The sequence below is a fragment of the Notechis scutatus genome, chromosome 15 (assembly GCF_049901735.1).
Source record: "Notechis scutatus isolate UNSWTSFEM ecotype Mainland chromosome 15, rNotScu1.2, whole genome shotgun sequence".
Taxonomy (NCBI): domain Eukaryota; kingdom Metazoa; phylum Chordata; class Lepidosauria; order Squamata; family Elapidae; genus Notechis; species Notechis scutatus.
In genome coordinates, this window is record NC_142023.1 from 7,664,994 (window position 1) to 7,692,221 (window position 27,228).

Here is a 27,228-nt window from a genome sequence, read left to right on the forward strand (position 1 = left end):
ACACTGTATAATGCTCAACTTAGTTACAATGGTACTGAAAATATAACCAATCCTCACACTTATGACAGGTACACAGAACCCCTGAAGCTGTGGGAACAAAATTTGGGCTCTTGGGCAACAGGTACGTATTTATGATAGTTGCAGAGTCCAAGTCATTTGAGTGACAGTGATATGATACTATGAAAGTCTCACCCTGAGAATTCTACTTAAAGGCAATTTTACTCAATAAGAGTCAAATTTACAAATTTGAAGGGAAAAAAAAGTGTGATTTTTAAAAAAAGGTCATATTTTATCTGCTCATTTAACTTGCCGAAGACTTCTAGATATAGGCGGCTTAAAGATTTCTACAAAACTGTGCGATGAACGTGCTTGTGAGGAATTAAAATAGAAAGGTTGTAAAATTCAGAATGATTCACTTAATGACCACCTTGCTTAGCAACGGAAGTTCTAGTTGTAAGTCGAGGACTATCTTTACCAGCCATGGACAATGCAGAAGTTTTGCGCTGCCTTGCTGGCCAGCCCCAACAGCCTGATATTCCATTACACGGGTATCAAATATTGCGTTTTTTTCTGGACAGCTGGCCGCTTCAGCTAGGAGGAAAACCTTTTAGCAGTGAAAGTGATACCACATATTTTATTTTTGGGGAAAAAAATTAGCAGATGGATGTTTTCAGTACTTTGCCAATTTAGGATAATGACTGATTCCTTTGTAATTTGTAATTAGGATAGCAAACCTTTAACTAATACAATATTCTTGGAATTTGCAAAGAACCCTGTGTAACTTCAAAAACTTGCTATCCTAACTCTCCTTTAATTTGGGAGCATTGGTAAAAAAAATTTGGCCAGACATTTCTCTGTTGTTTATTGAGTTCAACACTTTGTTTTCTTCATTCTCTGCAGCTGTAGATGGAGGAAAGGGTATTTTTAACCCAAATTAAATTATTTTAAATCTGTTTCAAGGCCATCTGTCAGTTCAGAATGACAAGCCTATTATTTACGTTTTTACAGCCTGCATCGCGTGGCTTTCCGAAAGCCATCTAATTAAACTGAAACACTACAAGTTAATTCTTAGTAGTTCATTAGCAGCATCAAAATGGGATCACCTCCATTAAATTCCAGACCTGCATATTCAAAGTTATCTGATAAAGGCCAAAAGAAAAGAAAAAATAAATAAACACTCACAAACACACGCGAAAACACACAGACAACAGGAAAAAAAATAGTCATTTTTCAACATGGCTGTTTGGATAAGCTACACAAGTCACACACATATAAAATTGTGGTTTTTAAAATATATGTATAGAAATACATGCTGGGATGGTGCTTACCAGCTTCAGGGAAAGCTTCGCATTAAAACGGAGGACGGAGAAAGGGGAAAAAAAGAGAGAGAGAAAGAAAAGAACGTATCAGAAAAAGAAGACTAAGCTTGAAATGGCGTCTAATAAAATGATGCGAATGAACCGGACACACACACAAAGTCTGCTCAGCTTGTGCAAATGGACACTGCTTTCCACACAACTTTGCAAAGGTTCACAAGATCGTAAAGGGGCAAAAAAAAAAATACTGCTTTGATCTCCCCATTGCCCGAAGATACAAATTCAGGGTGTTTTTAAAAAAAAAAAAAAAAAATCCTGCCTCTTCTCTTCCATGCTAACCGACTTCTTCTGCAAAAAAATAAAAGGTGACTTAAGAACTGATGAATAATGCAAAGTCAATTCCTTTTTAGACCTCTTTACTTTTTAAAAAGTTTGCCAACTTTTTAAATGTAATCGTTAGGATTGTGTTGGTTGCTTCCAAGTATGATTTGTAACCATTTTGATGTTTTTATGGCTTTAATTATTGGGGTCTGGTTTGCTGGCCAGAGTGATCTGGATTGAGATGGGCAGCTATAGAAATTGAATAAATAAAATAAGAAAGAAGAGGGAGGGAAGGAAGGAAGGAAGGAATGGAGAAAGAGGGAGGGAGGGAAAGAAGAAGGGAGGGAGAGAGGAAGAAAGGAAGGAGACAAAGGGAAAGGAGGAAGGGAAGGAAGGGGAAAGGGAAAGGACGGAGGGAGGGAGAGGAAAAAGGAATGAGAGAAGGAGGTAGGGCAAGAAGGGAAAGGGAAAAAAGATACATAGAAAGAAAGAAGAGAAAGAAAAAGAAAAAGAAAGAAAGAAAGAAAGAAAGAAAGAAAGAAAGAAAGAAAGAAAGAAAGAAAGAAAGAAAGAAAGAAAAATATATGGGATGAAAGTGGCAGTGAGAACTGTTTAATTCCCTTTCTTTCTGTCCAGAAGCTTGAAAAAGAAGTATTTAGCTTCTAGGCAGGAAGGAAGGAAATTAAACTTCTCAGTATTTCTTATTCCATCCAATTTCCTTTACAATGCTATTCTGCACATTTCCAGTTTGAGCATTGGGGCGTTCAAAACTGGAGTTTGGTGCACAATGGGAAAAAAGAAAAGAAAAGAAAATTTGAGGGAGAGACCTGAAAAGAATTCTAACCCACCTCAAACTACAACAAAGCTGTCCTTTAAACAAACAAATAAACAAAAAACCTATTCTCCCAAATTGTAAACAAGGACGTAAATAAGAATTTGTATTAATTCAGAGCCAAAATACCTCAATAGAATGTACAGATATAAACTAAAAGTTTAGTCTTAGATGAAACAAAAATAAATGGCTTGTTACTACATAAAACAATTAAAACTCCACCTTGATGATGTGTTACTAAAGACTTTGCTTTAACAGCCACTGTTCAAAACAGTGCAATTTTAGGGTTTTTAATCTGCCAGTAAAAACCTTTTAACAGACTCAGAAATATGGCTTCCTGTCTTGGATTTTAAAACAGGTCAAATAATATCCTGCTGAAATGTCTAAAAATAAATGCTGGGAGTAAACCAAACTCTAAAAATAAACAAACCTTTTCTCTGCATATAATGAGCTAGCACATCAGCCTATTTTAATTTATCCAAGTTTATCAGAATGGTAAATAAATAATAATAATAATTAAAAACAACAGACCAAGCTGGAAACCTATACATCTACCTGAGTCTCTTCTGAATGTTCTCTTGTTGTTCTGGACTTAAAAACAGCTTTAACCCCCTTTTCCTTAGGGAACAATTCTTACATATTTCCACCCGGATAATTTCTCTATCTTTCTACACTCCACCAGAATTCCAATTTTATACGCAGCTTCTCCTCCAATTTTACTTCCCCGTGAATTGGTCAAGAAGATAAAAAGCGTTGAGAACTGGTTTCGTTAAGGGTGAAGTGCTGGACTAGGAACTGGGAATTGTAGTCTCCTCTTAAGATCTGGAGGAAGATCTACCTCCTAGGGGTGTGAGAGCAAAACAGGAGGGTGCGTTATGTTTGCTGGATTGAACTGTGCCAATTTAAGGGGCCACGTAAATTTAAATAACACAAGTCAGCCACGTAGGACCATGAGTTCTAGTCCTGTCTTAGGCACAGAAGCCAGCTGGATGACTTTGGGCCAATCACCAGGAGGTGATAAGTTCTAGATCCAGATTAGTCATGAAAGCCAACTGGGTGACTTTGGCCCAATCACCAGGAGACGGTGAGTTCGAATCCCGCCTTAGGCATGAAAGCCGACTGAGTGGCTTTGGTCCAGTTCCTCTCTCTCTCAGCCCAGCCTATCTCACAGGGTCGTCGTTGTGGAAGAAAGAGGAGGAAGGAGGAGGCTTAGATATGTTTGCTATCTTGAGTTGTTGATAAAATAATAATAAAGTTGGGACATAAATAATAAATTAAACCACCTCAGGCGTGGATCCATTCCCCTAGTGTTTCCAACCCCAAGTGGCAAGCTGCAATGTAGGCTTATGATCTTTTTTCCCCTCGCACTTACCTGAAACCCACCCCCAGATGGTTGAACCCCTCTGCAAAACGCTGCAGCATTTTGCATTAAAAAAAAAAGGAATAAATGCAATCAACGTCTTGCAGAAGATCGAAGGGCGAACCTCTCGGTCCTTCTCACTCAACCCCGGCCTGCAAAATCCGGGGATCTCCTTTGCTGTCCCACCGCCTCCCCCAACACCGCTATCCTTTCCCCCCTCATGGCTGTGAACATCTACAAAGACACAAGGCTACTACACATCTCCAATGGCTACATGCAGGCTATTAAAAACTACGAGGGATGGTTTGCCAGAGGTAAAACCACATCCCTCCGAGAAGCATGCGCTATGCGTCAAAGCTGGTTACTCTCTAGACAGGGAGGGGACAAAAAAATACAACGCCCAAGCTACGGATTTGCCATCCAACAAGACCACTATTTTAACGGTCACGCCATAGATGCTACGGGCCAGACCACACATATATACAGCATATCTACAGCTTACAAAATGAGGCGGGGGCGAGGGGGAGAGAGAGAGACAGAGGGGGAAGGGGGAAATGAGAACAAAAGGTATTGTTTTGCAAGATTTCCCTCCCTCCCTCCCGATTTTTGGCATTATTATTTTTATTTTGCATCTACGGTGGAGTCTTTTAAACTGTCAACATGACTGCCAAAAGGTTCTGAAAAACTTTCTTAAAACTTTGCACCAGGGGTGATGAATAAAGAAAGTGGACCTCCAGATTCTAATGTGGCTGAAGGTAATATATATATATAAATTATAAAAAAATGAAACAGTTTGCTGTTACAGCAATGGCTCATGTGTATTAAGCCTGCAAAACTGAAATGTTGAGGCTGCGTCTTATTATTTTTATTTTATGGCGCTGAAAAGAAGTTGGAAGTTAATCTTTTTTCATAACAGAATAACAGAGTTGGAAGGGACCCCAGAGGACTTCTAGTCCAACCTTCTCCTCAGGCAGGAAACCCTACACCTTTTCAGACAAATGGTTGTCCAATCTCTTCTTTAAAACCTCCAGTGTCACTTCCTTTCTTTTCCCACACTTCTCTTTCTCCCTTTTTCCCTTCCCTCTTTTCCCCATTATCTTTTATTTCATTTGTGCTTTATTTACATTATGAGAATCTGAATGTAAATTATATTAAAAATGAACTGGTTTGATTAATATAAATTTTTTTTTGAAATTTTTGTTCCAGGGATTGGATAGTGGTTCTTTTTTAGGGGAATTCTTTTAACTTCCTGGGTTTTTCATAGCCCTGCAAAATAAATAAATAAATGAAATGAAACTCGTTTCAGCCCTTATTAGCTATATGCTGCCTTAATTCTTCGGTTACGAGCAAACCTGAGCACCGTATTGAGACTCAGTGGCATCTGGGATTTAACCAGATTCTGGTTTTCCACACCTTAACCTTGGTTTCTTTTGATGATACTGTATTTTGGGGTGGCTTAAATGGGCTTTAACCCAACCGGGTTAACATGTTTGGGATTTAATGTCCTGGTCGATGCACGCCGTGAATTTCACCTCTGAATTATACGGCTTGAGCTGACCAGATAATTTAGCCTGGTGGGAAAACTAACGATCGCAAAATTGGCTCCGTATGTAGTTCCCAAATAAATGAGCTAATCCCCCAATTTGTAGATTTCACTGAGAAATTGCAGTGGGGGGAAAAGGGGGTATAAGATAATATCAAACCCCTTTAGATCCGCTCTTTAAGAAAGAAAAAATCATGCCTTTGTCAACTTTGACCCCTTGAAGACATGTCCACACGTCCTTCAAGCAGCCAGAGGTTGAAGGTCTCTGTAACCATAAGCAATTAATTCAAAAATAAAATTCAGGGTTGCTGTTTTTTCCCCAACTGACGGCCGTTTGCGATGGATCCGGAGAAGAAGGGGCACGGGGGGGGGGCCAAGCTCTGATTTCCCACAAGCCCCCTTTCTTGAACGTGAAGCAGGGCAATCACCCTCCAGGGCTCATGTTGTCAGGATGCAGCGGAGGGAACCGATGGGAGGGGAAAGCCGCAAGCAAAACGATGAACAGAGCATGGAGAAGCCGGTGGATCTCGGTGTTACCGGCATGTGGCAAACCATGACTCTCATTTACAGCGGGCAAGAGGGCGGATTCTAAATGGCTAGGCCAAGACTGAAGAGCCTCGCAAGGCACAAATGTTTATTTATTTATTTCCTGCATCGGAACGGGGAGGCTCGGCGGTAAATCGAGCATCGGACGGGAGCATCTCCCCACTTCAAGGATAATTTTTTGGGGGGAGCAAAGCAATTTTGCCAAACTTGGCGCGGAGTTCATGAGCCAGAGCTTGCTGCCCACTGCAGTGTAACTCCCTCGTCCAGCTCTCTGGAGGAGAACAAGCCAACCCAGGAGATGATTTAATTACAGGTAGTCTGTCAACGAAAAAGATTCTCCTCTTGGTCTTTTCAGCTGCCAGGAAAAGGGAGTGGGGTAAAACAGTGCATTCCTTAAGTGCCTAGATAATCACCCGGGCAGCCCAAAGTTGTCGGAGTGCAAGGATATTACTGGAGAGCATGATTGATGACTCTTGGCTATGGATGTGTCCCATTGGAGAATATACATCCAGAGGGTGGGGGGAAGAGCAGGGTCAAGGGGGAAATGAATGATGTATTTTAGCATCAGCTGCATCCAGCTAACGCCAACATGGCCACTTCTAATAAATCAATGTTCAATGCAGCTAGAGACTTATGATTTGAATGGGGGTGGATTGGTTGGAGTCCTGACTTAGTCCTCATCTTACGACTGTTGGCTTAGTGGCCATTCGAAGTTACAACGGGCACTGAAAAAAAGTGACTTAGGACCGTGTTTCAGTCTTACGACCATTGCCGTGTCTCTGGGGTCACACGATCCACTTTGGTGACCTCTGACCGAGAAAGCCAGATTGCTTCACAACCGTGTGACTAACGTAACACCTGCAGTGATTCCCTTAATCACTGCGGCAAGACAGGTAACACACGCGGGGCAAAACTCAACCCATGTCTCAGTTAGCAGCAGAAATTTTGGGCTCCACTGTGGCTGTAAGTTGTAAAAAAAAAAAAAATTAAGAAAAATGTATAGCCTCTAGTCATGTGTAGAACTCAGCCTGACTACCTTCCTGTTTTGGTCCAACTTTATGGTGGTGTTTATTAAATCCATGAAGATTTACCACTTCTGATCCAACAGGTTCTTAGAATCAGAGGGACCTCAGAGGTCGTTACGCTGATTATTTTTTCTCACTGTCAGGAAATTCCTCCTTAAGGTTGTGAGAATCCAACCAGTGTCCACATGAAACAATCCCCTTCTCTGGCTCTAACCTGCCTGGAAGTCCCAGAAATCGCACTGCGATTAATCCCAATTATTGTTGCTATTATTGTTGTTGTTGTTATTATCATATACTTTATTCATTAAAAATGAAACACAGTCAACTGAGCATTCAAAAATGCATCACAAATACCATTGACTTGTGCTAATGGTTGATATGGGTGTCATGCCCCTGGCGGAGACTGACTCTGAGGGAGAAGAGGAACAGCCGACAGGGAGTGGAAGTGTGGCTCCTGAGGTTGTGGAGGAGGCTAGGGAAGGGCAGAGGCCAGCTGGGCAGTCAGAGGAGGACCCAGGCCCATCCCTTCTCCATCCTAGGGCACGCAGGGAGGAGAGGATAAGGGAGAGACGTGGTCTACTGGGGAGGAGAGGGCCTTGATCCTCTTCATGGGCTGCAGCTGTGACAACTGGATAAGAGGACGGACATGCGTATGGGCAAGTGCTGGAAACAAAGCGTGGAAATATCTCTAGTTTATTGTTAATCTCTGAGTTTGGTGTCCTCCCCAGTGTGTGTTCTGATACCCGTGGATGTTTTCAAGCCCTTATCTTGCCTGGTTTGTGTTGTTTTTTACTCTTTATAATTTAAATGGCATTTTTAGTTTAAACGGCATTTCTTCCTTCTTGTAACTGTTTGTGTGGGAGTTTTTTGTCTCCAGTCAAGGATATTTGGAGCTTGGAAGCAAAGTGAAGGAATAAAAGGGGCTTCACCTGTTTTTTGTGACTGTGTTTGTTTTGTATCCCACCCTGGGTCATCACACAGGTTGCTGCCAGCATTCTGGGCATCAACCAAGTAACAACAATAACAACAACAAGAACAATATTCACCCCAGCCTATCACTCTGCCAAATGGCCATTTTTTGCTTCTCCCATCTTCTGGACACCAGCAAAGAGAGTTTCACTGCAGTGGCCATTCTGCCTCTTTAATGGCACATTCGCTTTTTATTTCCCCGTTCGCCAGAGTTGCTTCGGTTTTCCAATGTTTGTGATTTTTTTTTTTAAATCGCAAGGCAACCCAGCTCACGCCCTGGAGTGGGCGGAAGGAAGCTCCTTCAGGATTTGGGGGGGTGGTGGTGCTTTTTTCAACCTCCCAGGGTTTGCTGAGAGCCGAACTGGATCTTGGAGCTAAGCCCACGTCCTCCCCTTGCAACGTTGCAAACGCGTCAGTGGCTGTGCCGTCCGTCCACACAGCATCCATGGGACTTACAATATATTCCCTAGCCTCCACGGCATAGGTGGCTCTGCCTAAGCGCTTCTTCATGTGTTCTTTGTCAAAGTACAAAGACTGAGACTGTTGCTGGGTCAGCAAAAAGAAAATACAGGTGTTAAAAGAAAGGAGGAGGAAGAGGAGGAGGAGGAGGAAGAACGGGGAAAAAAATAAAAATAAAAGAGAGCTGCATTTATTCCTCTTACAGCAATAAAGGTTACCTCTAGCCGGAGCGTGATGAAAACAAAACAAAACAAAAAAAAACAAGGATAATTTGAACTGCGAGACGGTTAACCGGGAATCACCTAATTTACGGTAGTCCTCAGGCTTATGACCAGGAATCAGGACACCCAGCGCTAAGCAGTACAGTTGTTAAGTGAGTCATGCCTGACTGCGGACAATCGGGTTGCCTTAATGACCGTGGGCTTCCTTAACGGCGGTGTGGATTCGCTTAATGTCCATGGCATTGGCTGAACGACCATGCCCCGCCCCCCAAAAAGGACATAAAATCGGATTGGTCACAGGATGACTCAATTAGTGACCGTACTTCTGGGCTCAATTAGGGTCGTAACTTGAAGACTACCAGTATCGGTCCTCCGGATCTCAGAAAGGAGCTGAGAAAGAGAGAGGGGACACAGAGACACCCCTTCCCCCATTGAGCATGAGAAGCCTTTAATATGAGAAGCATCTCCTTTGGATGCAAATTCTGAGCAGATATCTTGATAATCCAAGTGTCAACTCATAAAACATTTTGTATGCACGTTTTACAGTTGACAACAGAAAGAAGGGGGGGGGAGTTTCAAAGAGCAGGCGGCAGTGTAGAATCGAAAGAACATTCCATTCATATTTTCTTCAAAGACTGATTAGATGACTGAAGCTTCTGCCACGCAAAAATCTAATTGGAGAGCGTGATTGATGACTCTTGGCTATGGATGTGTTTTGTTGGATGATGCACCCAGAGGGGTGGGTGGGAAAGCAGGATCAAGGGTGACCGTGAATTACGTATCTCAGAGTTGGCTACACCCAGGTATATGCCAGATGTAGAATGCTGCCTTCAAATAAATCTTTTTTAGTTTTGGGAGTGTGGCTCGAGGCTCGTGATTTAATTGGAGTAACTGCCAGAATCCTGACACCAAGGAGGAGTGGGCAGGACAGAGAAAACAGCTATCCCGGGGGGGGGGGAAAATCTAGCTAAAAAAATTAACTAACTAAATACGAAACAGTCACTAACCCTGATTCCATGCAATGCTTCTAATCTATTATACCGGGTGGTTTAAACAGAACAAGGACAAATGTATCATAGGTTTGATCAACAAACTGTAGTTGAAGAACGGCATTGCATTAAACTGCATTTTGTAAACTTCCCCACATTGGCTTAGATGACTTTAGAAAACCCACTTGGCTGGCTGTCATCATAAAAGCCCCAAAATGCTTCATTTAGTGAATTTTCATGATTGCTTCCATGGCTTGAGTTATCTTTTATTAGGGGCTGAATGTCTTATTCCAAGCCAGAAAAACTGAATAATTTATCCAGTCACAGGAAAATCTCAAGTGTTTCCCCCCCACAAGTAATAATTATTATTATTTAACACTCCTTGCATTAAGAAAACTAGCCTGGCAGTTTGTTCCTTGACAGGCTAATTTTTTAGAGGCAAGAAGTTTCGTAGAGTTTTGGAGAGATTGTTTGACACTGAATTATACTCCATCCAATTTAAAAATGGCAGTTTTGAATAGCCCATCCTACGAAACACCAGCTAGTTGCTTAATCCCAAATAAATGAAATCCACATTAAATTTTCCACCTTGGGTGGGGTTTCAGAGGGAGTGAACATCCAAACATGAAAAACAGCCCTTGCTCCACACAGTTTATTTCACTTTTCTTTCTAAATAATGCCAACCACCTACCAGGTTTGGGCTGCAGGGAAAAATAATCACACGCTATTAATCTGCAAGCAAACCAGAGCTGAAATAATACTAAAATCAACATCCCCCAAAAGCTGAAAAAAAGGAAGAAATTAATTAATTATTTTTTTTTAGGCATTGTGGCAGGCGGATTGGAAAAAGTATTGAACTTGGACGAATCACAATGAGATTGTGCACCCACAATGCACAACATCGAGAAAAGAATCAAAAGTAAAACATGGCAAATGATTAAAAACACATTTTCTGGATGCAAAAGAGGTAAGAGATAATTAAATGGTAAGGGAAGGAGTCAATAACATCCATCGGAACGGAAACCACAAAGATTCAAATGAAAATCCGCTGAACAACAATTTGCGACAAATTGCAATAAGCACCATTTTTCAGTGTTGGTGCAACTTTGGTCACTAAATGAACGGTCGTAAGTCCCGGACTACCCTGACTCTAGAGACACTGCTCAGATTTGACTGTTTTGATGGCCAACGGGAATAACAGGAAAACAGAGTTGGAAGGGATCTTGGAATCCAATCGCCCATTAATTAATTTGTCAAGATTTAATTTTATTCATGTCCTGGGACGTGAGTGATTGCAGATGAAGAGTTTGTTGGATAGAGGGATCAGATATTTTTCCCTCTTTCCAGTCCCCACCAGAAAATAAACTCCTTTTTGGTAAATCAACACAGTCCTTTTAATCCTACCTGCTGTGGAATTGCAAAACCCACCGTGTCATTCCCCAAGGTTGGGAATTAGACCTCCTGCAGTATTTGGATACCCGTGATTGGGAAAAGCCAGGCTAGAATCTAGAATCCTAGGGTTGAAGGGACCTTGAAGGTCTTCTAGTCCAACCCACTATTCAGGCAGGAGTCCCAGACATCATTCCAGACAAGTGACTCAACGATCTCTTCTTGAAAACCTCCAGTCATGGAGCACCCACAACTTCTGGTGGCAAGGAGTTCCACTGGTTAATTGTCCTCACTTTTAGGAAGTTCCTCCTTAGTTCTAGGTTGCTTCTCTCCTTGGTTAGCTTCCATCCATTGCTTCTTGTCCTGCCTTCTGGTGCTTTGGAGAATAGATTGACTCCCTCTTCTTTGGGGGCAGCCCCTCAAATATTGGAAGACTGCTATCACATCACCCCAGGCCCGTCTTTTCTCTAAACTAGACCACCCAATTCCAGCAACCGTTCTTTATAGGTTTTAGCCTCCAGATGTCTAATCATCCTTGTTGTTCTTCTCTGTACTCTTTCTAGAGTCTCAACATCTTTTTTTTCTATCGTGGTGACCACACCTGGACGTAGGATTCCAGGTGTGGCTTCACCAGGGCAGTTCAAAGCAGTCCTATCGTTTCCCATGTACAAAGGTCTGTGTGACTTTTTTTGGTGTGGTTTCACCGTGGGGGTTTTTGACTCCCGTGTCAAATTCTAATTCTCGGCATCTCATCACCGAGCTACGGGTCTGACACACACACACTACAACCCTCTACAAGGAAGGAAGGAAGGAAGGAAGGAAGGAAGGAGGTGGACGTAACCCTCGGATTTACCCAAACGTCACAACAGAACGTGCAATGGAAGAAGAGAAGGAAAGCCGACAGACACACCCAGAGAACTTACCCCGCGCTTTAGGCTCCTGAAGCAGTGGATTTTGGGCTTGGAGGTCATGAACTCGTTGAAGCGATGGGAGAGGGGTTCCTTTGGCTGCTTGGGGGACTGAGGGCCATTTGGAAGAGCAGAAGGCGAGGCAGAGGAAGGGGGCAGAGGAGGAGGCTGATAGGGGGGTGTTAAAAGGGACATAAGCTACGTATAAGAGATGGAGAAGTGATAGAATTAAAAAAGAAAACAAAACAACAACAACACAATGAAATCAAAAGGTTAAAAAAAACCAAACCTGGAACCAAATAAATAAATAAGCACAGAGCACACACACACACACACACACACACACAAAGGCCAAACAAATTTACAAGCACCAAAACCAAAACAGATAAGGGGAAGAAAAAAAACAACAACCCAAAACCTGCTGAAATCAAATTTCGGAAGAATTGCTTCCAAGAAAAGCCATGAAGGTAAAGCAAAGGAAAGCAAATAAAATAAAATAAAATTGCTGACGTCATGGGGTTTGTTTGTTTTTTAAAATCAGGAAAGCAGAGCAGAAGGTGGCTTGGGGGGCAGGAAAAGAGAGAAAGAAAACGAGAGGAGGGGGAAGTTTGGCGTCTTGAATTGGAAAGAAATATTTTCCCAAAGGAAAGCATGATCAAAAAGCAGGTTTTTTTTAAAGTAAGTGGTTAAGATGCTAGGATTGCTTGCCATGCTGCATGCAGGAGGAGAAGCTAAGGTGGAACTAGAAAGAGGGTGATTCCCAACCTCCATTCCCAATTAGGGTGTTAAATAAATGGGAAAGTATGGATAGAAGAGAATATTGGTAGCTCAGGGTTGAACTGTGGGGCCCTTGGCACTCTCTGAGCTTGGGGGTTTTCTTGCAGACATTTCTTAACCCAACTAGGTAACGTCGTCGGTGCTAGAAGGGAGTGTGGCTTGTTTTCTGCATACAGAAACTTCGAGTGGCTTGCTCCTTGTTTATATACAGTAGCTGTGAGCTTGGTTGTTTTCTTGCAAGACATTTTATTACCCAACTAGGTAACAACATCAGTGCAAGTGAGTGTGGCTTGTTCCTTGTATCCCGTAGTAGAGCTTGGTGGTTTGCTTGCAGGCGTTTCATTTACCCAACTAGGTAACATCAGGTTAGAATGCAGCATTGCAGGCTAATTCTGCTGACTGCCGACTGTCAGCAGTTCGATCCTGAACGGCTCAAGGTTGACTCAGCCTTCCATCCTTCCAAGGTTGGTAAAATGAGGACCCAGATTGTTGGGGGCAAGAGGCTGACCCTGTAAACCGCTTAGAGAGAGAGGGCTGTAAAAGCACTATAAAGTGGTATATAAGTGCTATTGCTATTGCAATCAACAGTGTTAGAATGTAGCACTGGGTATAAGCTAGCTCCTTTCTAGCACTGATGATGTTGCCCAGTAGGGTAATGAAATGTCCGCAAGAAAACAACCAAGCTCTGAATTACTGAATTTAGACAGGGACCGAGTCGCACTCAAGGCACTGAAGATGTTGCCTAGTTGGGTCATGAAAGCTCTTGAAGAAGTCCATCCCCAGATGAGTGAATGTCAACTTCCCAAATTCCCCAGTGAAGACACCATTGTTGGAAGTTCTGGGATTTGGAAAAGATTTGGACTTCAGACGGTGGACTTCAGTTCCCAGATTTTTCCAACCAACATTTGGTCTTTGTTGAGAATTCCGGGATGGTCCTGCAGAACTACAGACTTCCAACAACCGGAATTCTCTTGCCTGTTTCATTGTGGCCAAGAATTATGAGAGTGGAATATCCCTGTATCAATTAAAGGAAACCATCAGTGGACATCGAAGAACGAGGTGCAACCACAAACATCCATAAATGACGCTCCAGTGACATGTGGGGAGGACCAATGGTCCAAACTCATCCTACACCCAACCCATCGGCTGATCATGTGGAAGGCACAGGAGGAGGGATAAACCAACATCTGCAGAAGTGAGGCCAACCCAACACAAGATGAAGTACCTAGGAGCATGCCTTGTTCATGCTTTGATCATGCTGGTGGTGAAAAGGAGGAGCTGATGCACGTGAAGAGGGTTAGGTAGGCCTGCTCATCCCAAACATTTGCTACCCTGCCCCAAAACGCTTGCCAAGAAGTTACCCATAGATATCGTCCCAACCGCAAATGAGGCACGAAAGCTGAGCTCAACTTCAAAAGAGTTTGGTCTTCCTTCTCGCTTTCCCCATCTCAATACCATTTTCAAGTGGCCACGGACAAGGGGAAAAGTCACACGTTGGGTTGAAGGACCCATGGCTGTGGTCCATCAGTATCTGGTTTCCTCCTCTGTGAGGGGCCAACCCCCACCCCCAAAAACCTGGTGTGGACAGCGGAGCAAATGTTTAGCCGAAAGATTGATCATGCGGGTTGAGGAAATAAATCGTATTTTCCTAGTTGGACTGGGAAGGATGAAGTTCTAATGAAGATGCTTAGGTCTTCTAGCCCAATTTAACAAGGGAGAAATTGGCTTTCTTGCTTCCCTAATGATTGGATTAGCTGGAAAGGGTCGAGCAATGGAACCAGAGAAGCAACTGAGGCAGGCATGGAAAAAAAAAAAAAAAAAGAAGGGACAGCAATTATTTAGAATTGAGCAGGAAAGTCTGAAAAAAAAAAATACAAGTAATCCTTGACTTACAACAGATCATTTAATGAAGTCAACAGTCAACTGTACCACAGTCGAAGTTACAGCACTAAAAAGGGACTTATCCCTTTTTAAAAACAGTCATGTTTTTCATGCTTACAATCATGGTCCTGGGATCGAAATTTGGATGCTTGGCAACTGGCTTGTATTTATGAAGGCTGCAATGTCCCGTGGTTGTGTGATTCCCTTTTGTGACCCTCTGACTAGCACAGTCAACGGGGAAGCCAAATTCACTTAACAACCACATGAATAAGTTAACAAACAGCAGTGATTCCTTGAACGCCTCTGGCAAGACAGGTTGTAAAACGGAGCAAAGTTCACTTCACTTAGCAATGGGAATTTTAGGTTCAGTTGTGGTTGTAAGTCAAGGACTACCTGTAACCACCATGGCGAAGATACAACTGAAACAGAGCCAAAACTAACTTTAAACCAATTCAAATCAATTTGGCATTAAAAGCTAAACATAAATTATAATGAAAAGAACACCATAATTTCAAAGGAAAATGCATCGGAAAATTTAAAAAAAACAAAACTTTGCCAATGAAAAGAAAATCTGTTACATTAAATTTCATACAGGACCATCAGCTATTAGTTCTTAGAAACTGATTTCTATTTAAAATTAAAAAAAAAAAGAAAAGAAAAGAAGAAGAAGAGAGAAAGAGAGAAAAAGAGAAGAAGAAGAAAAAATACACTTCACTGCTGGGATTTCAAAGAAAAAAACTCACAAGTAGCAAAACTACTGTACAAAAAGTGTGAACAACTATAGGCCAAAGTGTGCACTCGGGGAGAAAAAAAAAGGTGTAATATCTACCTTGCTTTTTTTCATAAACGGCCATAATTTGCCCTTGGACTTGCTGGAAAATCTGGATTCGGATTTGGTCTCTTTGGAGTTAGAGAGACTCGATTCGGAAACGGCTCGCTTGATCGGCTGGGTGAAGTCTTCAAAATCGACATCTCCCGGAGGTTCGAAGCCCGATTTGAAGGCATCGATCACGAGCTGAGAATCCTGGATGGGACACACAAAAAACGGGGTCATAAATTGAGGACCTTGAACCACAAGAACTTGGAAGGAACCAGCAAAGGATGCGAACTATCAACTAAGAAAGTCCCTGGAGAGTCTCACTCCATCCTGGTCAAAGGTGCTTTTTCAAAAGGCAACCGGACTTCCTTGCTTTTTTTTTTTTTCCTTGAAGAGGTTTCGCTTCTCGTCTGAGAAGCTTCTTCAGTTCTCACAGCAGGTTTCAGGATTATCAGCTAAGAAAATATCCCAGAATTCGGTCGAGCGTGGGAAAATTGGGAAAGCCGGGCAGTTCAAATGAATCTAAAGGTTGATGGCAAAATTCAGCCCTTGGCAAGAATCTTAACTACAGATACCTAGTCCTCAATTTACAACCACAACGGAGCCCAACCTTTCTGTTGCAAAGCAAACACTTTTCATTCCTTTCTAAATCACCTGGGTGGAAGAGAGCCAATTGCTCCCCACCTTGGAAGAAGCAAGGCACACAACGTTGTTTGCAAAGGACATGCGGATGTGTTCCCAACTTGGTAACGCTTCCAAAACTTGACCAGGAAGAGGAAATTAAGAATGGAAAAGCTCCAAACTGGAACAATGAAAGCCAAGGAAGCGACATCCTGTATGTTCTACCTCTTCTTTTTCCAATTTTATTTGATATTTTGTTTTTTGAACCCTTGGCTTTATCTTCTCAAAGCCATGCCACATCCCCTGCCCTAACATCCTAACGCTGCAAACATGACAGGAAACAGGAAATCGGATACATCCAGAGTTAATGCACCGCTCTCGGTTTCCTGAATTTGCGCTGTTCAAATTTGTAATCTCCATCCCTCAAAAGGGTGGCTACCCCTGGCTTGCAGGAGATGGCATGCAAGCAGGCCTCCAACTTACGACCAACAAGTAAGACCAGAACTTCCACTGCTGAGCAAAACGGCCGTTAAGTGAATTGCACTTGATTGCATGAAATTTTTTTGGGGGGGCCACAGTGGTTGAGCAAAGCACTGCAATTGTGAAATGAATCTGGCTTCCTCCATAAACTCTGCTTGTCAGAATGCCGGCTGGGAAGGTCTTAAAATGGCGATCGCACAACCCTGGGGTATTGTAACCGTCATAAATGTGAACCTGTTGCCCAACAGCCGAATTTTGATCATGTGGCTGTGCAGATGTTGTCACAAGTGCGAGGACCGGTTATAAGTCACTTCTTCCAGTGCCTGTGTAACTGAACGGTCCCTAAACTAACAGTTGTAAGTAGAGGACGTCGTGTAAGTGAAAGGGGATAACAGATGCATTGCCTTAACCATAAAGAGCTGCAAGTTTCAAAACAAACATGGTTTACACCTGAGGATGAACTGGGTTAAATATCAACCTTCCTCTGAAACCCAGGTTCGATGCTAGGTCTTGAAGAAAGCTGCCCACTTACATGCTTTGGATCAATGGAATCTACTGCTTTGGTGATCTCATCCAGGCACTTCCCGATGATGGGTGTCACCTGGCGATCCACCTCGGCAAACGTTTTCATGGATTCCCCTATTCTGATGATCCGTCTCTCTTCCATGTCTTGGATTTTCTGGAAAGAGGAAGGAGCCACAGGTTAAAAATCTCCCAGGGATCATCTTCCCCGTCCTTGCAGCCACCTCATTAAGTTAGGTCTACACCTGTTAGGAGTACAACTCAAAGTGAATGGAAGGAAAAATTATGGTATTTACAAAGATAAATTTACAAGGGACCAATAAAATTGTAAAATTGTAAGCTGCCCAGAATCACTGACTGAGATGGGCACCTACAAAAATTGAATACATTTAAAAATAAATAAATAAACAGAATACCCCCCAAATACTCCAATTAGAACCCAGCTCAGAAGGCCAGACAAGGAATAATGGATGGAAACTGAACAAGGAGAGATTCAACCTGGAAATAAGGAGAAACTTTCTGACGGTGAGAACAATCAACCCATGGAACAGAAGTTGCCCTTGGAAGTTGTGGGAGCGCCATCACTTGAGACTTTCAAGAAGAGATTGGACTGCCATTTGTCAGAAATGGTGTAGGGTCTCCCGCTTGGGCTGGGTGACCTACAAGGTCCCTTCCAACTCTGATTATCTGTTAAAATCTGTTATCCAGGAAGGTTAAACAGCAAAAATGAAGCTGAAACTTTCATCCCCAAGGCAACGACCTATAAAACCCACCCCATCCACACTTCCTGCTTTTCCTAATTTCCTTCTGCAACTGGTTAGTGAAAGGCTGAGAACAATTCCTGGAAAAACCCCACGCAGGGAGATTATTTTTCAAAATTAGAAGCTGCTCACTCCAAATTCTTCTTTTGACAGGTTTGGGAATTTTCCATTCCACTTTTGGCACAGAGGGAAACGGCTGTTCTGAGTCTTTAAGGAGGCTATGAAGATGACCAAAAGAAGAAGAACTTAGAAGCCAAGATAGGAGATATCAGATGATTACAGATATTTGCTTGTTTAGGACATTTGAAAGTTTCAGCGTGTGTCTTCTCCTGTGCTTTGGAAACAAACACTACAGGAAATCCCTCGACTTACGAACACAATTGAGCCCTGCTGCTAAGCAAGGCAGTTGTGAAGTCAGCCTTGTCCCATTTTATGACTTTTCTTGCCACCGTTGTTAAGTGAATCATTGCATTGTGTCAACTCATAAAATATTTCTATGGTCTTTTTAGAGTTGCCAACAGAAAGGGAAGGAGGGGCAAGCAGTGGTCAGCTTGCATTCCCTAAATGTTTTCAAAGATTGTAACTAGGTGACTGAAGTTGCTGCCGCGCAAAGATTTAATTGGAGAGTATGATTGATGACTCTTGGCTATGGATGTGTCCCATTGGAGGATATGAATTACGATACAACCAGGGGGTGGTGGGAAACCAGGGTCAAGGGTGACAATGAATGATGTGTCTCAGAGTCAGCTACACCCAGGCAGCGCCGGCATGTTTACTCCTAATAAATCTTCTTTAAGTTTTGGAAGTTGTTGTGGTTAGCCGGCAGCAGGTGTAGACGGCTAAGGAGAGCGAGGACTCAGATGGGGGGGCAGGACCATCAGGGAGTGGACTGCTGCCTTCAGAGATTGTGGGGGCTGGCAGCAGCGATGAGGAGGTTCCCGAGGAGCCTGTGCCAAGTGCGCATGTGCGCAGGGCTGCTTGCAGGAAAGAGCAGCTGCAGCAGCACAGGCAACTCGGGAGTAAGGCTGCAAGGTAATGGCCTCTCCTTCAAGAAGATAAAAGCCAGCTGTGAATCGGACGTTCTTTGCAGGAAGCAAAGACGTTTTGAAACTCAGCCTTGTGGACATTGCAGTATCTTAGTTGGTATTTGAAGACTCTTGTGTTGTAAAATATCTCTAGGTAACCGAACTGGTAGAATCCCACCACTGATGTGATACCCTTTTGCGACCTTTTGACCAGCAAACTCAGCGGGGAAATCTGGATTCACTTAACAACCAAGTTATTAACAATGGTAGTGATCCACTTAACCACCGTGGCAGGGGAGGTTGTAAAATGGGGCAAAGTTCACTTTTAACAACCGCCTCCCTTATCCACAGAACCCATTGGGCTGAATGGAGGTCGTATGAGTCGAGGACTGTATTGCTTTTTGCTGCAAAAAAATAATAATTTGGAGGCCCCAATGGCGAGAGGTTGCAATTTGGCCAAGGAGAAGCCTCACCTGAAAAATATTGGGGATATGCGTGTGGTAATGTTCTCGTTGCTCGTGGTTGAACTTCTGTAACGTGGACAGATACTCCCCTTTGCTGTCTTCGGCCATCTGGTGACGGAGCTGAGCTTGCTGGCGTGCCTGGAGGAGAAATGGAAAATGTGACAACCTTCCAACGAATGGGATACAGGGCAGATGCTTCCAGGGAGATTTTGCACCCCTTTCCAAGACCGCTCCCATGACTTCTGTTCCAAAGCAGCTTGGGAAATAAGGGAAGGATCGCAAAAGACCCCCAGAACGAAGCAGAAACTGGCTAAGAAAAAAAGGAAAGAGAGTCAGTTCGGTGGAGAGGTTAAAATGTTGGACTAGGAACCAGGAGGCTGGGAGTTCTAGTACTGACTTACACATGAAAGCTGGCTGGGTGACTTCGGGCCAATCACCAGGAGACGGTGGAGTTCTAGTCCTGCTGACCTTTGGGCAGTGAATAGGTGGGACTAAATTCACCAGGATGAGTTCTAGGCCCAGTCAGCCATGAAAGTAGTGGGTACTTTGGGTCAATAACCAGAAGACAGTGAGTTGTAGTCCTGCCTTAGACTTGACTGCTAGCTGGGTGACTTTGGGTCAATAATCAGGAGATGGCGAGTTCTAGTCCTGCTTTAGGCATTGAATCAAATTGCTTGACTTTGAACCAATCGCCAGGAGATGGTGAGTTCTAGTCCTGCTTTAAGCATGAAAGCCAGCCGGATGACTTTGAGCTAGTCTCTCTCTCTCTCTCTCCCCGTCCCAACCCACCTCGAAGGGTTGTTGTTGTGTGGAAAAGAAGAGCAGAAAGGATGATTAATATGCACAGAACCTTGAGTTTGGGGCAGGATTAAAACAAAAAACCATTTAATGGCCAGAAGGGCATCTCCTGCAGAGAAACCCGGGGGGCGGTGGGGAGAGAATCTTTTTAAAAGCAGGAATTGGTTAAATTATTCCCTGCTGGCAATTGGCGCTGTCTTTGCATAAATATTTTCCATCAACAATCCCTTTGTAGCTCAGCTTCTCCACCCACCTCTGCCGTTTAGCAAGATTTTCACCGTCTGGTGTTCCGTTTTTTCAGCCCACTCGGTTCGGTTGGCTCCCCGGCCTCCCTCCCATCTGCTTCGCATCCAATGCCTTTTTATTTCCGCACATCCCTCCCCCCCCCCCTGGAACTCGGCTCCCGCTTGCAGCCCAGATGTTGCAGCTTGTTATTGGGAAGGACCCAGGCTCTGGGGAGGAACAACGCCAAGGGTGAAAAAGGCACCCCTGCATGTGTGCAGAACGCATTCCTCTGCCCTTTGAAAGAATCCCCCTTTTGTTTAAGAAAAAAATACAAAACGGAGGGGGGGGGCGTTCTCCAGGAGGGGGAGAGTTGGGTCTTCTGGCAGCCCTTATTTGGTGAGATTCTGGAGAAAGTGGGGGGGGGAGGCTTGAAAATTCTATCCGCTTTCCTTCCAGCGGCCTCCCTGACTGCTTAAGGTTGCATCCTATCGCAAGGGAGGAAAGGAGGAGGAGAGGAAGAAGAAGGGGGAAAGTGGAAGAAGAGGAGGAGGAAGAGGGGGTGAAGAAGAAGAGGGGGAAGGGAAGGAGGAGGAGGAGGAGGAGGAAGAAGAAGAGGGGGAAAGTGGAAGAAGAGGAGGAGGAGGAGGAGAGGAAGAAGAAGAGGGGGAAGGGAAGAAGAAGAGGAGGAGGAGGAGGAGGAGGAGAGGAAGAAGAAGGGGGGAAAGTGGAAGAAGAGGAGGAGGAAGAGGGGGTGAAGAAGAAGAGGGGGAAGTGGAAGAGGAGGAGGAGGAGGAGAGGAAGAAGAAGAGGGGGGAAGTGGAAGAAGAGGAGGAGGAGGAGGAGGAGAGGAAGAAGAAGAGGGGGAAGTGGAAGAAGAAGAGGAGGAGGAGGAGAGGAAGAAGAAGAGGGGGAAGTGGAAGAAGAGGAGGAGGAGGAGGAGAGGAAGAAGAAGAGGGGGAAAGTGGAAGAAGAGGAGAGGAGGAGGAGGAGGAGAGAGGAAGAAGAAGAGGGGGAAAGTGGAAGAAGAGGAGGAGGAGGAGAGGAAGAAGAAGAGGGGGGAAGTGGAAGAAGAAGAGGAGGAGGAAGAGAGGAAGAAGAAGAGGGGGAAGTGGAAGAAGAGGAGGAGGAGGAGGAGGAGAGGAAGAAGAAGGGGGAAAGTGGAAGAAGAAGAGGAGGAGGAGAGAAGAAAGAAGAGAAAGGAGGGAGAGGAAGAAAAAGAGGAAAAGAAAAGGAGAGGAGGAGGATGGGTGTAGAAGGAGGAAGGGAAGAGAAGAAAGGAGGAGGAGAGAAGGAAGAAGAGGAGGAGAGGAAGAGGGAGGAGGTGGAGGAATGGAAGAAGAAGGAAGAGAGATGGTGGAGAGAGGAGTGGAAGGAGAAAAGTTTGAAAGGAATTCTCAAGCACTCTGAGAACAATCAGAAAGACAAAAGCCTCTTTGAGAAAGGCTCTAACATGGATTTTGCTGCAGTGTTAAAATAGACAACTTTGCTTAAATTTCTTTGGGAAAATGCCCTTTGGGGGGTGCTCCAGTCACAATGCATTAATGGTGTGTGTGTGTGTGTGGAGTGGGGGAGAGAATGGACAGAATGCAAGCATTTAATGCAGTCAGAATCCACTACAGGCAATTACTTAGAATGCAAGTCATTTTTTTAAAAAAAAGCATCCACATGCTCGGAATCCACATATGTTCATTATTACAAACAGAGACAAATATTTTGGTTCCTTTCACCTTTTTGACATTAAATCCATCCTGTTTCCTCATCGGAAACTGCTCTTGGTTCTAATTAAAGGTCCTGCATGACAACCTGCAGAAATTTCCATGCGACGTAATTTTTTCACACTCACTTTTGCACACAATTTTCTTTCCCCATATATCCCACGCTGGCCTTCATTTTTGACTAACGTATTTTTTTTTCCTGCTTGATGTTGCTGAATGGGAAAAAAAGGGGGGGGGTAGGGGAATGGAAGTCCCGAAAGAATTAGGAAACTGACGAAGGAATGAATACTGCATTGAATGGTGTGACTTGGGAGATATTGACTACCTCCCTGCATTCATGGAGATAACTCATACAGAGACACAACGGAGAGCTTCCTCATAGGAAGTGGCTTTCCCTACATTCCTAAATCCAAAACAGTAACTCACACAGAGCAGAGGGCATAAAGCTGTTGCAATTCCAGTCCCTCTTGAGAATTCCTGGACAAAATGGGCTCTTAAGCCTCCCTTCTAATTTATCTCCTTTCCATCTTAGCCGAAGAAGCGTCAAGCCTGGCTTTGCAAAATCCAATCCCTCTGCCTCTCCTTCCCAGATTCCAGAAACTGCAATTAAATAGACTTTTTAAAATTCCCTACAAACAATTTTTCCCTGCAAAGGGAACCCGAGGATGGGCTGCCCCTTGCAAGAGGCTAATTCCAGAGAAGCACAGCTGATCTACAAAAGAATAACAGTCCAAAATCCAAACTCCGGACTCCTGCTGAAATTTGATTTCCCGCTCAAAGCCAGAAAGGACTTTTTCCTTTTTGAGGAGGATGAAGCGGGGTTTTGGGGTGATCCTCCCTCTTCCAGGCCAAATCCTGCATTGTACTGTTGCCAAACCAGCTGTGCATCCGAGAAGATAAACAAGGCAAGAACTGGGGAAACAAGACATGCCAAGTTCTGTTTCAAAAATAAACTGGATTAAAGGAGGTTTACTCTCACTGGTGAATGTTTTGTTTTTAATTCAAATTTTGGACTTCAGCTTTCACGCATCCATCAAGGTAGAGTTATGTTTCAATTCTGCTAGCATTGGGGACACCCAAAGTAAGTTATCATACATACATACAATGAAAGGGCTGGAAAGGACTGATATATTTAATAAAAATGATCCAACGCGCCCTCGTATAGTTGGATTCACACACCATGCTTTGCTTTTCTGGCATTTGGAGAACTACTAGCTGCCTTGCTTAGCCACGGAAATTCTGCCACCACCCCCACAATTGTGGTCATAAGTCAAGGACTACCTATTCCAGAGGTCTCCAAACTTGGCACCTTTTAATACTTGTGGACTCCAATTCCCAGAATTCTCCAACCTGCTGGCTGGGGAATTCTGGGAGTTGAAGTCCACAAATCTTAAACTTGCCAAGTTTGGGGACCCCTGACCTATGCAGTGGTTTTAACCCTCGGAGGAGCTGCTGCCAATTTGATTGGGCTCTTGCTCTGCGTTCAGGTTTCCTCTGCACACTTCCCTTTTTGTAAAAGCAACTTGCTTTCACCCCCATCAGCTCTTTGTAAAAAATAATCAGGGAGATAATTCAAGATAATCATCTCTTTTGGTGGGGCTTCAAAGTGCAGTTTGGGAGGTGGTGTTTGCAATTGGGTAGATAGGTGTACAAGGGCAGTGGATGGACCACCCAGGAGGAAAATAAATTTCTCTGTATTTTCCATGGAACTTAATTTACCCTTCCCCCACACCCACCGAGGCTGGAGTTTGCTGGGCTCCAGAAGAATGATTCATCTTTTTTATTTATTTAAACCCGATGTGATTGCCTGATAACGGCAACTGGATATGTTTTGCCTCTGATTTTAGATCAAGGGGTTCCTTTGCGGCTTGTTTGGCTGGTTGGGAGTCTTTAAACAAATACATAATTTGAAAAAGAGACCCTCGTGTTAGGAAGTGGGGTGGTTTCAGGAACAAGAGGGAAAACAACAAAGTGGTATGGCCCCGAGAGCCTGGGATTAACCTTTTCTGAAGAGTATAATAATAATAATAATAATTTCTACATGCATAATGATTTCTACATGCATGGATTTTTTTAAAAAAAAAACCAGCATTCAGATACATCATTTATTGAATGAGGCAGAATGAGATAAATGATGCATCTGAATGAGGTTTTTTTTTTAATAAAAAAATCCCTGCATGTAGAAAACTAGCACAATAAACCTCACAAGTAGAAATCTAGCACAAAAGAACGCAAGTTGCTTTTAGAACTTTTTCAGATTAATTAGAACTTTCACAGCTCAACAAAGGTGGGTATTCCCCCCCCCCCCAAAGGGTGCTCTCTTTGGAAGGATGCAAAAGAAATCCAATTTGTTTGGGGTGGGAAACAGGATACTGGTCCCTATTATGCAAGGAGCATCAGTACATATTAAAACAGCCTTGGAAAGAGGAGGAGAAGGAAGAGAAGGAGGAAGTGGAGAGGAAGGAAGGAAGGAGGAAATACAGAAAGAAGGGAAGAGGATGAAGAGAAAGAAGGGGGAGGAAGAGATAAATAAATAGGAGAAGGGGAGGAAGAGAAGGAGAAGATAAAAGAGAAAGAGAAGCAGAAGGAGGAGATAAAGAGGAGAAGTAGGGAAGGAGGAGGAGGACAAAGAAGAAGAAGGAAGAGATAAATAAACAGAAGGGAAGGGGAAGAAAAGAATGAGAAGATAGAAGAGAAAGAAGAGGAGAAAGAGAAGGAGAAATAAATAAACAGGAGAAGGGGAAGAAAAGAATGAGAAGATAGAAGAGAAAGGAGAGGAGAAAGAAGGAGAAACAAATAAACAGAAGGGGAAGAAAAGAATGAGAAGATAGAAGAGAAAGAAGAGGAGAAAGAGAAGGAGAAATAAATAAACAGGAGAAGGGGAAGAAAAGAATGAGAGGATAGAAGAGAAAGAGGAGGAGAAAGAGAAGGAGAAATAAATAAACAGGAGAAGGGGAAGAAAAGAATGAGAAGATAGAAGACAAAGGAGAAGGACTAGGAGGAGGGAGAAGGAGAAAGAAGAAGAAGGAAGAGGTAAACAAACAGCAGAAGGGGAAGAAGAAAACGAAGAAACTCTCCCTTGCACTGCTTAGAAAGGAAAAATATTTCCCAACCACCAGCGAGTTCAACGCAAGCATCAAAATGCAGCCTTTCCTCAACCAGCCTCAGCCAAATATTATAATAGGGATGGAATCCAGCCCAATTATCTCCCACGGCTAATGAGCGAAGAAGAAACAAGCACCAAAGAAAACCCTAATGAGGCTCTAACCAGAGCTGTGACCTCAGATCCTACCCCGAAATCCTAGCCCACTGCCCCAGATGTGCTAACCTTCAATTCACACAAGCTGCCAATACCCAGCCCTCTAACTCGGAAAACCACCCGGGAGCCCAACATTCACGCTGCTTAAGGGAGATATTTCTGAAGTGAACTTTGCCCCCCGTTTTACGGCTTTTCTCGCCACGGTTGTTAAGTGGATGACTGCGGCCGTTAAATCAGGAAAACGGTGGGTTAAGTGAATCTGGTTTTTCATGGGCTTTGCTCGTCAGATCGCAAAAGGGGCTTTACTGTTCAGTCAAAATAGACCTGCCCAATTCCTCTGTTTCTCAGCCAGCCAAAGGAGAAACGGCAGATGGGAGGGAGCCTCTTTCCCCTTCGCTGCTGTGAGTTTCCCCAAAATGGTAAAAGAACCGAAGCTGGAGCTAAAAAAACCGAGCCTGCTCACTTTTCAAGACCGTCACAATTTTTTTATTTTTTTTTCAACTCGGCCAAAAGTCTTCAGTCTTCCTGCCCAGGTTGGGAAAAAAGGCAAAAATGCCGAGAGGGGAACTGGAAAGAATTATGTTATAAAATAAATCGACCACAAAATCTCCAGACCCTTCCTCTAGGGAAGCCCTCAACGTACGACAGGTCGTTCGAAGTTGCAACGCCACAGAAAAAAAAGTGAGTCGTGGCTTAGTTTTTCACACTTGCGACCGTTGATTTTGCTTCTCCGAAGCTGGGTCTGCTTCACAAGAGCGTGACTCACTATATAACTGCAGCAAATTCACTTAACAACCATGGCCAGAAAAAGAGAAGGTTGTAAAATTGGCTGCGACTCACTTAACAACTGGCTTGCTTAGCAACAGAAAGCGATGGTGAGATCCGATTGCTGAAAACAAGGTCGGCCCATCAAACTTGGCCAAACAAACTTGTCCTAACCTGGCTAGCTCACCGAAATACAACTTATTTTGCTTTCTACAACTTTTGTTTTAGCTTTCTGCAACTCAACGCGAAACCAAGGGAGATGCCTCCAGAGACTGGGAAATCTCGTGCCACAGGAAGGAGGCAGCCAAGCCGAGGGAAAGCCAGAAAACCAGGGGCTGGTAACAAAAGAGAGAGGTTGAAAACAACTTGGTTGCATCATCCTGGGAAGGCCAAGTTAATACTAAGCTACTGAGAGAGAGAGAGAAGGGAGAAGAACAAGAGAAAGAGAAGGAGAGAGAGAGAGAAAGAGAAAAAAAGGAGAGAGAAAGAGAAAGGGAAGAGATAGAAAGAGGAGAGAGAGAGAGAAAGGGAAGAGATAGAAAGAGGAGGAGAGAGAGAAAGACAGAAAGAGGAAGAGGAGAGAGAGAAAGGGAAGAAATAAAAGAGGAGAGATAGAGAGAGAGAAAGAGAGAGAGAGATAGAAAGAGAAAGAAGAGAAAGAAGGGAGTAGAACAAGAGAAAGAGAAGGGAGAGAGAGAAAGAGAAAAAGAGGAGAGAGAAAGAGAAAGGGAAGAGATAGAAAGAGGAGACAGAGAGAGAGAAAGAAAGAGAAAGAGGAGAGAGAGAAAGGGAAGAGATAGAAAAGAAAGAAAGAGAAAGAAAGAAAGAAAGAAAGAAAGAAAGAAAGAAAGAAAGAAAGAAAGAAAGAAAGAAAGAAAGAAAGAAAGAAAGAAAGAAAGAAAGAAGAAAGGGAAGAGATAAAAAGAGAAGAGAAAGAGAAGAGAGAGATAGAAAGAGAAAGAGAAAAGAGCAAGACAGAAAGAGAAGAGAGAGAGAAAAGAGGAAGAGAAGAGAGAGAAATAAAACTGAGAGAGAGAGGGAGAGAGAGAGAATCAGAAGTAACCACAACAGCAGGAGCCCTGTGGATAAACAATGTGCTATTCTGCACCACAATTATGTAAGCTTCGCATCACATGTCCCCAGCCAGGCAAAGAAAAGGGACTTAAGAATTAACACACTTCACAAATACGCACATACACACACACCATTCTCTCGGGCCAGCGACGCGTCATCTGCAACA

At 43.5% G+C, this 27,228-nt stretch overlaps 1 protein-coding gene across 35 annotated transcripts in view; it reads right to left on the minus strand.

The window, feature by feature from the left end:
* FNBP1 (formin binding protein 1) overlaps positions 1 to 27,228 on the minus strand; it is a 64,255-nt gene that overhangs the window by 11,100 nt on the left and 25,927 nt on the right. For 4 of the 35 annotated variants that reach the window (XM_087944220.1, XM_087944219.1, XM_087944207.1 and 1 more), the window contains exons 7-13: positions 19,236 to 19,364; positions 16,987 to 17,133; positions 15,366 to 15,560; positions 11,894 to 12,076; positions 8,369 to 8,458; positions 1,329 to 1,343; positions 1,104 to 1,139 (exon numbers count right to left, since the gene is read on the minus strand). In XM_087944220.1, coding sequence (XP_087800346.1) covers positions 1,104 to 1,139; positions 1,329 to 1,343; positions 8,369 to 8,458; positions 11,894 to 12,076; positions 15,366 to 15,560; positions 16,987 to 17,133; positions 19,236 to 19,364 — 795 coding nt within the window. The remainder of the gene's footprint in view (positions 1 to 1,103; positions 1,140 to 1,328; positions 1,344 to 8,368; positions 8,459 to 11,893; positions 12,077 to 15,365; positions 15,561 to 16,986; positions 17,134 to 19,235; positions 19,365 to 27,228) is intronic. The other 31 variants (XM_087944240.1, XM_087944241.1, XM_087944238.1 and 28 more) reach the window with 13 other exon arrangements.